Source organism: Paramisgurnus dabryanus, chromosome 1 (assembly GCF_030506205.2).
Source record: "Paramisgurnus dabryanus chromosome 1, PD_genome_1.1, whole genome shotgun sequence".
NCBI lineage: Eukaryota > Metazoa > Chordata > Actinopteri > Cypriniformes > Cobitidae > Paramisgurnus > Paramisgurnus dabryanus.
Window position 1 is genome coordinate 36,949,448 of NC_133337.1, and position 13,506 is coordinate 36,962,953.

The 13,506-nt window shown below is 38.1% G+C and overlaps 1 protein-coding gene across 17 annotated transcripts in view; it reads left to right on the forward strand.

Moving 5' to 3' along the window:
- cacna1c (calcium channel, voltage-dependent, L type, alpha 1C subunit) overlaps positions 1–13,506 on the forward strand; it is a 156,989-nt gene that overhangs the window by 100,957 nt on the left and 42,526 nt on the right. For 10 of the 17 annotated variants that reach the window (XM_073814799.1, XM_065269468.2, XM_073814836.1 and 7 more), the window contains exons 4-10: positions 2,158–2,297; positions 2,865–3,004; positions 8,016–8,177; positions 8,252–8,454; positions 8,972–9,075; positions 9,652–9,824; positions 11,705–11,773. In XM_073814799.1, coding sequence (XP_073670900.1) covers positions 2,158–2,297; positions 2,865–3,004; positions 8,016–8,177; positions 8,252–8,454; positions 8,972–9,075; positions 9,652–9,824; positions 11,705–11,773 — 991 coding nt within the window. The remainder of the gene's footprint in view (positions 1–2,157; positions 2,298–2,864; positions 3,005–8,015; positions 8,178–8,251; positions 8,455–8,971; positions 9,076–9,651; positions 9,825–11,704; positions 11,774–13,506) is intronic. The other 7 variants (XM_073814803.1, XM_073814822.1, XM_073814824.1 and 4 more) reach the window with 1 other exon arrangement.

Sequence of the window (13,506 nt, forward strand, 5' to 3'; positions counted from 1 at the left end):
TGACAAAAGTAGCGGATATAACTACCAGCACTTTTTTTTTACTTTTGGGAATAAAATCCTTTTTGACTAAACAGCATGGTAACCTGGTATCCAAAACCTTAATGGTTTTTAATTTGTCAATCACTGAATGTCCTTTTGAGCAGAAGACCACCCCAGGTTACTCCAAGTAGATTGATCTTGTAATGTCTTTTTAAGTGGCTTTGTATTAAAAAGTCAGCCAATTAAATTGATAAATACTTGTGCACCTTTACCAACTTGCCTCTAGTTAAACATCAAATCAAATTTATTGCATTTGCACATAGTGACAAATCAGGAGGGAGACTGGACTTGTATTTACCTTAATTAGACTCATTTGCTAAAGATTGTGTTATTTTGTATTGAAATATCACTAATTTAATTAATGCTGTTTAAATATACTGTAAGCAATGTTTGGCTCAGCGTTATGAAGCGTCTTTCTCTGATCTTAATCACATGTTGTGTGGTTTCTTTGCAGCTTTTCAGTGGATTGGAACTATGGCTAGATGGAAAGGAATTGAATTAGTAGCAGATTTTTTGTAATAAAATGAAAACTAAAAAAAAAGTTTAAATGTTTTGATCATTTCCAAGATATTACTCCACGACAAGCAAATATTTGGATAGTTTGACTGTGATCCGAACTCTTAATACCTTCTGAAAATTAGATTTTTTTGTTTAATTCTCTATCAAATTATTTTGTTTTGTGTCTTAAGTTATTTGTCACAAGTAACTTAGAGGCTGTTTACACTTGGCATTAACATGCGTTTTCGTTGATCGGATCACAAGTGGACGACGTTAATGCCAGGTGTAAACGTGTTCAAAAAGTTTTGAACGCGTCCACTTTCGACCACTTTCAACCACATTTGCGGTAGTCAAAACCACTTTCGATCGGATCGCTTTGGAGTTGCGGAACGCAATGTGGTTGAATGTGTTCGAACAGCCACACGCGACCATCTTCTCTCCGCCCATTTATCTAATCTGAGGTATTAAACACTAATTTTACGTCTTTTTTTTACTTCTGCCGTGAACATACGGTGAACAGCGCTATTTTTAGCATTTCATTGATAAAACTACTGCGGGTTTTCTCCGTAGTTTCGTTTTGAAAGCGTGAAAGTTGTGCGATCCTATTTCATCAATTGCGCTGAAAATTCAGAGAAAGCTCCAACATACACACGTACAAAACTCTGTGCAGCATGTATACTTGCTAAACAAGCAGCGGACTCCGACATTATATTAGTTTGCATCCACATAAACTCATAATTACTCCCGCTCGCGTTTGAATGACAGCAGAGAGACTCGCCCACGGTCTCACAGACCATCCCTCACAGTATTCAGCACAGATGCGGTCAAAAGTGGACAAAAGAGACAGATTTAAATACCAGGTGTAAACGTAATGTGTCTCTCTCGTCCACTTGTGATCCGATTGATGAAAACAAATCTTAATACCAAGTGTAAACAGCCCCTTAGTCAGACATGCATATGTGACCCTGGACCACAAAGCCATGTCTCAAGTCGCACAATATATTGTATGGGTCAAATTTATCACATTTTCTATTATGCCAAAAATCATTAGGATATAACGTAAAGATCATGTTCCATGAAAATATTTTGTAAATATATAAATAAATACTGTAAATATAAACTTTATTTTTGTGAGTGGACGCTGTTGCTTCTACTGAAATTGTTGTATCTCTGCCAAATATTGTTCTATCCTATCAAACCATACATCAAAGCTTATTTATTAAACTTTCAGATGATGTCTTCATCTCAATTTCAAAAATGTACCCTTATGGCTGATTTTGTGGTTCATGGTCTCCATGATACTCACAGAAAAATAGTGAGGCAGTCAGCTTTGTAGATTTTGTAGCTCATCTGGCATTAACAGTTGCAGCATTTCTTCTCTGTAATCCGCTTGAACACAAAGTGCTCAGTTCTGCGTGCTTGTGTGTATGATATCTGTTCTGTACCAATACACCTGATCTGTAATAAAATGTTATAATCCAGACAAATAGCTCAGTGATTTTGTGATTATTATATCAGCTCGAACTTGAGAAAGAACTCTGAATGCATTTCCTTTAAAGATATTAGGACTGGTGCAATTTGAGAACTAATATCCCTTTTTTTTCTGTTTCGTCTTTCTAGGAACGTGTGGAGTATCTTTTTCTCATTATTTTTACGGTGGAAGCATTCCTGAAAGTGATTGCATATGGGCTGCTGTGTCATCCAAACGCATACCTGCGGAATGGCTGGAACCTGTTGGATTTCATTATCGTGGTGGTGGGGTGAGTGCTGTGTTCTTGCATAACCCCGCTCAAGAAACCCATGATCTTTGACCACACTGAAAACTTTTTTGGTCCATAAACTTTATCTGTGGAAGGCCAGCTAAAGTAATGTTTTGTGATTTTGCAGTTTTCTACATAAAATGATCCTTCATAAAGTAAAGAACCTTGATCATCTGTACATGTCCCTGTCACCTGTGTTCTCTGATGAGTGTTTTGAGTAATGCTTGTGATGATTTAGTTTGTGTGTGTGTGCAGCTCACTGCTAAAAAAACATGAACTCTAAATAATAAACTTCTTTCTAGACTTTCTTTTCCTGTAAGGCTGAACCTAGAGCAGATTTATGAGAAAGGCAGATCCTGATGGCTAAATCAGTTCTGTTTTTTTAAATTTTCAAATAATATTTGTATTATGTAATTCTGTTTTATTCATTTGCAATGTAAACATGATTATAAGTAGGAATGTGTCAAAACATATCAAGTTACTATTACGTCTATGTTTATTTTTGTCTCTCTCTCTCTCTCTCTCTCTCTCTCTCTCTCTCTCTCTCTCTCTCTCTCTCTCTCTCAGGCTCTTCAGTGCAATATTAGAGCAGGCCACTAAAGGCGACGGTGGGACTTCAATAGGAGGCAAGGCTGCAGGTTTTGATGTAAAAGCTTTGCGAGCCTTTAGAGTGTTGAGACCTCTGAGACTCGTGTCTGGAGTACCTAGTAAGTACACACACACACCTAAACAGGCTTTTGTCTGATGATTGTTGAGTAAGTCAGCCCATGACTCATGGCTGAGGTACAGAGAAAGATAGAGAAAGTGTGTAAATTTGCCTCTGATGTAAATGAAACATCACTTCCATTGCCTTCAAATTTTTACTGAATATAAAACCATTAACTTCTGTTTATGGCAGGGGCATTGCTAGACACAAAGCTGTACTGGGGCACGTGCCCCCATTACTCGCTTAAAGGTGCCGTAGGATGTAAAAGTTTTTTTCCTAGGCATAGATTAATAATAAGTGTTCTGTACATGGTAATGACATATCGTGAGCCTCAAACACTATTGTTTCCTCCTTCTTATGTAAACCTTGTGCATGCAAAAGACCACTGGAAAAAAAGACAATTTCTACATAACACCGACGTGATGTTACAGTTGTGATGTATGCCCCTAACATAAAATTACACATTCAATTTAGGAAAATGTTGTTACAATGCTTAAAACAAGGTTAGTGCTATATTAATGCTATATGCTTACATTTAGGCTGAAGTTCTACTATTGACGTTACAGTTACGTTTTGCGGGTCTATACTTTAAAAAAAACCCACAAATGTACCAATCAGAAACGTCCATTAACTAAAAAAGTTGCCAGCATTTTCACATTTTCATTAAATTTTCACAAAAGTTTAATACATTCTAGAAAATGTTCTTCTTTAAATATATAAACATACAATATATCAAAAGTTTCTTCCTACCTTGTTCTTTTTATCACCTCTCAAATATGTGTAGGTTTCTTCAAAAATACCAAATTTTGAGCAAAAAGCTGAAATAATTGCATTTTTGTTAAAGACTGTTAAGGTTTTATAAGTTGGGTAAGAGCGCCACCTGGTAGATAAAAGTGGAAATACGGATTGCCAGAAAAACTTGTCATTGGCAGCGACGCTTTTTCTCTTAATTTAAGAGTTAACTCGTCATTAGCGGGGAAAGAGTTAACAATCTACAAACAATTGATTATTCCTTAAATTCTGTTTCTTCATCTGATACAGGCTCAAACGGTCTGTTTACACCATAGACTGTAAAAAAAGATGGACGACACGACGTCGCCTCCCACCATTGTAATGAATTGAAGCCAAAAATGTCCGACCACGGTCGCCGCCATGTTACGTAAAAACGTCAGTTTGGAGCCAAGGCATGCGCAGAAGGAATCGTCCGTGGAGCCAGAGGCGGAGCCGCGGTATCAAACTTCCGCCCAACACTCGCGCGACCAATCATAACGACACGCCCCGTTTCTATAGCATTAAATTACTAGCTAAAATGAAACTTACCATAATAATGAACACTTGAATATATATCAGCGTCATAACAACTACTTGAAAGGACCAAAACCATCTTTCAGAAACTTTTATTGGAAGTGTAAATAATTTTTTTATTTAGAGCAGAGTCCCATTCGTTTCAATGGAGAGGGCGGGGTTTATGACTTGTACTTCAGCCAGCCACCGGGGGGCGATCAAAGAGCCAGAGGCTTCACTTTTCAAGGCTTATGAGGCACACCCGGTTTACACACACTACTGAAGGAACTGTTATGTGAAACAGCCAATCAGAGCAGAGCTCTACATTATTATTCATGACCCTTTCAAATAAGGTTATAATAGACCATTTCATTCTAAAGACAAATCCTAGGGTTGTAAATGGACATATAAGACGGTCTCTGGATAATTTTGCACTTAATAAAGCCCCATACCTTCTATGTAGATATCAGAGAACAATTTAACATATCATTCGATGCATTCTTTGGCACCCTTAACCCACCATACATACACTGCAAGTACTAGGAAAGGTAAACATATGCATTTAAAATATTGAGATGTTCCTGAGACTTTTTCATGTGACATCTAGAACTCACCAGAGTAGTTTGTTTATCAAATCTTACCTCCCTCAAAATCATCGTCTCTTTATTTCTGGTTCTCTTTCCCTGCTTCGCACAAAAAATGTCCAGCTCCAGGAGCCATTATGGACTTTTGTGTGTGCGGCTGCATGAGTTGCCAGATTACCGTGACAGAACCAGCCCTTAGCCATTGAAAACTAGCCGAGAAGCATCCCAATGACCATTTACAACCCAAATACCAACAACTGATGAATGAAATCCTTCCATCTTTAACCCACTGATAAAATAAACTCATAAAACAGTTAGCCCAGTCCTTAACCCTGCCTGAAGGCTGCGGACTTGACAACACAGACATGGATTTCTGCATCATTTTTTGTCTTCTCGGTTAAAGTGCAAATGCTTCAACAAGCGTGTATTGGGTTACTTTGTTACAATGCATACAGTGCCATGATTATCAATGTAAAGGAATACACTGACATTTAACCTCCTAAGACCTGGATGTCCATATATGTGGACATTACATTTTTTTGATGTTTGCACCATAGTACTTAATTTTGTGTAACTGGAACCTATTGTACACAAACATAGACAAATACACTGCTTCATGTTCTTAGAAAACAATTTGGTTATCATTTATTGGTTCATCCTAACCCCAAAATAGGGAGAAATCAGAAAAAAGACAAACCAAAACCCGAGTCTTAGGAGGTTAAAGTGCCCATCTTATGACTGCTTTTCCACAAGTTATATAGGTGTATGAGTTCCAAAAAGCATGTTTCAAAAGTTGTTTGCTCGAAATAGCTTGTAGGAAAAGATTGTTACCCATCTCTAGTAGCCTCTGTTTCAGGGCAGTTCAGATTGTGCCGTTTTGAGCTAGTCTTACATATTTATGAGCTGCTGCTCCTTTGATCACGCCCCACTACTAACGTCATGTGATCGTGCGCATTCTCAGTGGTATCGTGAGCAGTACAGACCATACTGTGTTATTATTTTATATATTATTATTATTAACGGTTTATGTTGCCAACAGACAAATCATGCAGAAAAGTATCACTAATAAGTACACTCCAGGAGAAGAAACTCATGACACACAATGATTCCAGAGTAAATTGTGATGTTACGTTAGCAGCCACAACAATAAACTCGTTTTCCCTGGACAATGCTAACATATTCCAGTTATAAAACATTTTAGAACGCATTATTTTCGCAAATTACAGAAATTAAGACCCGGCGGGGGATGTATACTGCTTGTGGATCGCGTGCTAATTGCTAGAAGCTAGCGGGAGGTCCGGCCCGTAAAGTTATAAGAGGCTCGGGGGTTAGCTTCGTCAGAAAAGCCGGGGCGGTAAGGCCCGGTCTCGGTGTGTCAAAAACAATCATGACACACAAAGATTCCAGCGTAAATTGTGATGTAGCAGTCTGAACAATACACTCGTTTTCCCTGGACAATACTAACATATTCCCGTTATAAACATTTTCAAACGCATTATTTTCTCAAATTGCTGAAATTAAGACCCGGCGGGGGATGTATACTGCTTGTGGACCGCGTGCTAATTGCTAGAAGCTAGCGGGAGGTCCGGACCGTGTATATATCTATGCGGACCGTAAAGTTATTAGAGGCTCGCCTCGTCAGAAAAGCCGGGGCGTACGGTCTAGGTTAGTTTGGCAAAAAGCTTTTAGCTCTAGCATCATAAATGTAGTATTTTGTGACAGAAGATGACAACATGCAAAATACAACGTGACTTCTTACCTTTTGTGATGAAACAACGCGATCGCGAATCGAATCCAGTCTGTTTCAGATGTGTGAATGATCCATGAAAGTCCAATAAAATATATCCAATGACCATTTTTGTCCACAAATGCTTATAATCCGTGAAATATAGATACATAGTCTGTTGTTTACATCAGATTTTGCATGAAGGTCTTATTGCCTACAATCTGAGGACTGTTTGCGTCGTAACACACTGTTACTCCGGGTTCCAATAACCACGCGTTAAAACTTTGTTTTTAAAAGTAGGTGGGAGTATAATCCATAATATCCAAATAGCGCTGTTATTTCCGTGAGACATGATAACAGCACAGAGGGTCTCATTCAAGTGACTGCTCTATGCTCTCTAGCTACCTGGTGGGTGGAGACCTGCGAGTGGGGTGGTGGGCGGGAAAATTAAAACTGAATGTGATGAAACGGTTTGTTACGTCACAACGGAGCTGAGTTTTAACTGGCGCAATCTGAGACTCAAGGCAGAGGACATTCAGAAACCTGTATCTCACTCAAAACAGCATGGATGGATTTTTTTCCAAGTTTGTATGCGTGTGGGAGCATCAGAGACACAAATGAACACCCCAAAACCCAGAAAAAGTGAGTTTTTCATAATACGGGCACTTTAAAGGGCACAGAGAATGAAAAACCATTTTTACCTTGTCTTTGTTGAATAATGGTAGTCTACCCGCATTCACGCACATACAAAAAGTGATAGACATGCTAAACATCTCAGTCTCATAGAAATTCCTCTTTTAGAAATTTCAACCAGAAAACTGCCCAATCTGAAAAACTGATGCTTATGACATCACAGGCATCTAACTGCCCCTCCACTTTTAAATAATTGGCTACTTTTTTTAAGTGGCAGCAAAGTCAGCCAATCAGTAATGAGATTGCAAGTTAAGCCAGTAGGGGGAGCCAAATAGGTGCAAAACCACTTGTTTAAAATCCCCCACCCTAATAGAGCTATCTGAGAGAGGTTTTTAGGAAGCTTCTAAAGCATAACAGACCCAAACAAAAAAATGTTTTGTCTACATGTCACATCACAGAACAAGGATAAATACCCCGTTCAATCATTCTATGTCACCTTTAAAGTAAATTGATCAAATTTAAACTTGAGATTTATACCGGGTCACTAGGCATATTTCTTTCTGCACCACTAGAAGCACCAAACAAAGCAAAAACTGTTCAGTTGCGTTCAAAAAAATTTTCATTTAGCAAAAATGACTATCACCTAAATATTGATCATTACACATGTCAATGTAAATTTTGTAAACAAACCCACTAAATATCCATGAGGAAAGTGATGTGATGTTTCTGCAAATGCAGTTTTGTTGAATGCGGTGCCGTTGCTCAGAGGTTTGGTTTGGCTACAGGTTTACAGGTGGTGTTGAACTCCATCATTAAAGCCATGGTTCCCCTCCTGCACATCGCTTTGCTTGTTCTGTTCGTCATCATCATCTACGCCATCATCGGCCTCGAGCTCTTCATGGGCAAGATGCACAGAACCTGCTTCTTCTTCAAAGATGGACAAAGAGGTTGAGTGTTTGCTTCTCCCCGTTATAGTCATCATTTCCTTTATCAGCTGACTAAAGTGATGGTTTCGTTTAAGGTGCTATATCTGAAGAGAAGCCAGCCCCATGCGCCCCAAGCTCCGCCCACGGACGACACTGCTCACCGCCCAATACAACGCAATGCATGATGGGATGGGAAGGACCTAATGATGGAATCACGAACTTTGATAACTTTGCATTTGCCATGCTGACTGTGTTTCAGTGCATCACAATGGAGGGCTGGACTGATGTCCTGTACTGGGTGAGTCTGCTCCAGTAACAGCACACACACATACGTTCCAGCACAGAGAAACAAAATTAAACATTTTTTGCTTTCTTATAAAATCTTTAATGTTTTAGTTCTAGTTTAGGTATAGATGTGGTACAGTAAATATCAGTGTCTTTGCGTCTATGAGAGGTCCTTACAGTATAGTTTCATAGGTTTGAATGTGTCTGTGTGTTTGTAAGAGAGAGATTTATCTCACTGCTTAGCTCTACAGCCCATCTTTACAGTTGTCTTATCCCCAGCACTCTTCCAGACACTTCCACTTGAAGTGATTGATGTCTTTGCTGATGTCACCTCCTAATGCAGTCAAACCGACTTGCTTGAAAGTGTCTCTCTCTCTCTTTCTCTCCGTTAAAGATGCTCTACGCTTGATGGGTTTGCTTGATGTTCTGGGTTTCTGAGGGACAAGCATGTGCTGTTCACTGCACTTGTCTTTCTGTCATTGTTTTCCTCTCTTCTCCTCTCTTCTCTAACTCTTCCTTCCTCATCTCAGATGCAGGACGCCATGGGTTATGAGCTACCATGGGTTTATTTTGTCAGTCTGGTCATCTTTGGATCCTTTTTCGTTCTAAATCTGGTTCTGGGTGTGTTGAGCGGGTAAGCATTGTGTGTTGAGCGAGCGTGTGTGTGTGTGTGTGTTTTCTGTGTACGAATCATTGCAAGAGATCAGCTTGAACCATCAAACACTTTTAAAAGCACAGGGATAGAGGGACAGAGAACCAAAGAGAGAAATATAGGGAGGGTTTGTTGTAGTACTGCCTGTGTTCAGGTCATACTAATCATTCATTCATCCCTTTTCAACTTTATTTACCCCTCTCTCCCCAAATTCCACCCCTTCCTCCATTCCCAGGTTAATGATGCTATAGGGAATTCCTGGCCGTGGCTTTATTTTGTCACTTTAATCATCATTGGCTCCTTTTTTGTTCTTAATTTGGTTCTTGGGGTTTTAAGCGGGTAAGGGAAACACTCCATTCCTCTGTCTTTTTTTTCTCTCTCTCTCTGTCGCTCTATCTTGGTTGTGCATTGGGAAATGGATCCACCCAGAGTTATCCACCCAAAAAATAAATGTTTGATTTCAATTGATTTTAAACTGCATTCGACAGAAATAGTCCTTGGTTAATTTCCTCTAATTCAGATAGATATTTAAAAAAAGTCTCTCTTGCCGTTTCTTAGAGAGTTCTCCAAAGAGCGAGAAAAGGCGAAAGCTCGTGGTGATTTTCAGAAACTCAGAGAGAAGCAGCAGTTGGAGGAGGATCTGAAGGGATACCTGGACTGGATCACACAGGCGGAGGACATCGACCCTGAGAATGACGACGAAGGACTTGATGACGACAAGCCGAGAAATCGTAAGTACAAGGGAATGGGACGAGAAGTACCGGAGAGATTTTCTGTGTGTGTGTATGTGAGTGCGAATGTGTATATGTGGGTATGTTTGTGTAAGAAAAGTGTTGCAAATTACGCTTTAACATTTGAAGTATAATTACTGTACATTTACTGTAAACTGTAATGGTTTAAATGCAGACATTCACCCTTAAGGATGTGCTAGTGTGTTTTTGTGTCCTCTTATACAATTCTCTTAAGAAAGTTAACCATGGTTTTACTACAGTAAAAAACTACAACATGTTTATTATGGTTAAACCCTGATTGCTACACTGATTTCATGTTAATTTCATGTAAAAATTACTTAAAAAAGTGGATGCAAAAGTGATGCACTATATTTTTAAGTAAATACAGCCTATTATTTTTAGTCCACTGCCTATTTAGTTATATTTACTAAAATAATTCAAGTAGTTTCAACCAAAAAATATTAATTTAATTTTCTTCTATCAAATTTAGTTGAATTTACTAAATAATGTGTTCATTTATAATTACTCACCTTTTTGTGTTATTTTTACTCAAATTTGGTTAAAAAACAATATTGTTTTATATAATTTACTCATTTTATTTAGCTAAATTTACTAAGCCACAAAATAATTTTTTACAGTGTACAAACTGACCATAGTTTTGCTATAAAAAACAAGCTTACTGTAGTAAAACCACAGTTTTGCCAATGTTAATCAATACACAAAAACATAATAAAAAACTTCTATTGATTAAATTATTAAATATTATTATTTTTAAATACAGTATATACTGGTTTCTGATTTGTAAAATCTTTAGGGCTGGGTATTGCGACCAATTTGGTGATTCAATTCAATCCTTTTTTGTATGGTTTTGATTTCGATTCAGTGCAATATTAGATGAACACAAATTTTATGAATTTCGAAGTGTAAATGCGTTTACTAGAAATATAAAAAGTCAAATTTTTACTTTAAAATTCATACAAGTTTTTTTCATCTGTGAAGAGTTGTTGGATAAAACGTGGAAGTTTCATAAACTTTTGTTAAACACAGAGCTCATTTTTTGTAATAATCCAAAAGTCTGTGGGAAAAATGCATGGGAACCAGTGTCCTGCTATCTTTCTGTTTGGCCTGCAAAATTACATCATCCCTGCGGCACTCTATTGGATTTTAATTTCTGAAAATGTCTTTATAATAAGTAAAAGCTACCAAAAGTGTGTGTGTGTGTGTGTGTGTGTGTGTGTGTGTGTGTGTGTGTGTGTGTGTGTAAGGACAAAAGGTTCAGTGGAGAACTATTGTCTCAAAATTAAAGTTTTTTTGGGGTTTGTTTAAGCATAATTAGTTTAAAATAATAAATAGTAGTTATGGGGAAGTCCCTACAATAATGTATATGTATATATCTGTATATATTTTTAAAAGCTTTTGTGTGTTTATGTATTTAGACTTATTTTAGACGTTGGCCTTTCAGAGCCTGAGATTTCTCAGTCTGAGATCAGATGGGAACACATGCTTCTTTAACTTCAAACCACATACTGAGATGCACCTAGTGGCGGAAACGTGGCATTGCACCACAGGGATGAAACTGTTTTTATTTACAACTTTAATAGTTATACATAATAGCAACCTGAACATGCCGTACTCAGATGCTCTCTGACTCCACGCTTAGGGTTTGTGTGTATACTGAATGCTGCTTACATGTATCTACGTTTTAGACGGCGCCTGTGACATGTTTGTTTGCTTGTGTTTTGTCTTGTATTGGATGTGACTGCCTCAGTAATAAATGTTTAAGGTAGAGAGAGGGCCTGTGGCGTCTCGACCTCTTTTCTGTGTTCTTTGTCTGTGTCTGTCTGTCTATGACTGTTTTAGTCTTGCTCTGTTGTTTTCAGGAAAGACTCACCGTTTACAGTACATCCGTGGGGCAGTGAAGAAAAAAGCGGCTCTGCTTCGTAAGGCGTGTGCGTCTCCAAAGCACCCATGGTTTACTTTTAAGTGTGCATGGCAAATTGCAACAGGCACCCTCGAACCTTTTGCGCTGACCCCTCGGCCTACCCTCCGTTGCCTTAGTCAGGGCATTCTGGGTGTGGCAGGGTGATGGGTATCCTTAGTGTTCTGAATTAGGATGGGCATGAAAATTTGTGTTTTGAAATTTTAACTGATTGTTTTGTTTGGGTGGTAGAAGTTTGTCTGTTTGAAATATCTGGACTTTTAGCATGATGATTTTTTTTCTCCAGGTATTTTAATCAGAGTCAGATTTTTGTGTTAAATTTCAAAAACACTCCAGGCTTGTTTAGTAAGCGTGCTGCATGCGATTTCCAGACAAAAACGGTTTCGGTGTGCACATCGTGTTTTAGATGCCGATTCTGAGGTTTTTGATTTCTCTTGTTGAGATGTAAATGAAATAGAGTATTTGCAAAGGATCATGGGTATTTCTCCTAAAACTGATGCATGGGCATCTGGATTGTTTAGAGAGAAGTTGTGCGATATTCGTAAAAATTAACAAATAATTACAATAGTAACAATTATTGTTTATCTTAAATACGTTAAATACGTTTGAATATGCATACTAATGATGTAATGTCACATATTGACATATGTAATCCTCTCTCGGAATATCTGATCAGTGTAATCCCATAATCCCATTTCCAGGGGCAGTGTAGTCTTGATAATAATGTGAATTTGTTTATGATTGACAGATCTAAGAAAGAGAATTAGGGATCAAGGTCAGAGCAAATGAAAATGCAGCATGAAATTCAAAGCCCCTGCTTGAACCTGCCCTCTATGCATGCTAATAGGCTGGAATCTCAGCTCTGCATGTTGATTGGTAGATTAGCAATGTATTGGTTTACAACGTAATGTTTTACACGATATATATGTAGGGGTGAGTTTCTTTGTATTATTTCCTGTAGTGCTACCAAAATTTTCCCCAAAAAACGAAAATGATGTCATTGTTTATTCACCCTCAGGTTGTTACAGACCTGTATACATTTGTTCTGTTTAACACAAAGGACATTTGTAATGAAACAGGAGCACCATTGACTTCCATAGTACTGTAGGAAATAGACACTTATACCTTGCCCAAAATATCTTCCCTTGTGTTCAACAGATCAAGTGTATGCAGGTCTGTAACAACCTGAGGGTAGGGTACATAAATGATGATAGATCTTTCATTTTTGGGTGAACTATCCCTTTAAGTGCTGTTAAGACGATTTTAATACCTGGAGAAAGCTGTTTTATAGCATTCCTATTTATAATTTCTGTTTACTCAAAAAGAAGTTGCCTGACTGGCGCGGGACCCTCTGAATTATGCAAAATCTGCCATCATTGCTTGTGGGTGTGCAATTGTACAATGGGGTTTTGAACCAATTGAGACTTGAGATGTAAATACTATGTGACTAATCTCTATGGAGCTGCAGGACAGTGATGTCATTACAGTACTGACTGGCTGATTGCATCACAAGATATGTGCACATACCATTGACATGACATGACAGATAGCGGAGAAATAATTCATTTCATTTCACGTTTATATGAGTCTTTCAAACACTAGTAGAACATGTATACTCATAGGGAACCACTTTAAGTGTTATATAGCACCTATGAAGCAGGACACTAGCACAACTTATGGTTCTACATAGGTGATATACAGGAACTACAGTATATAGCATCTAAAGTGGTTCCTTTATGATTA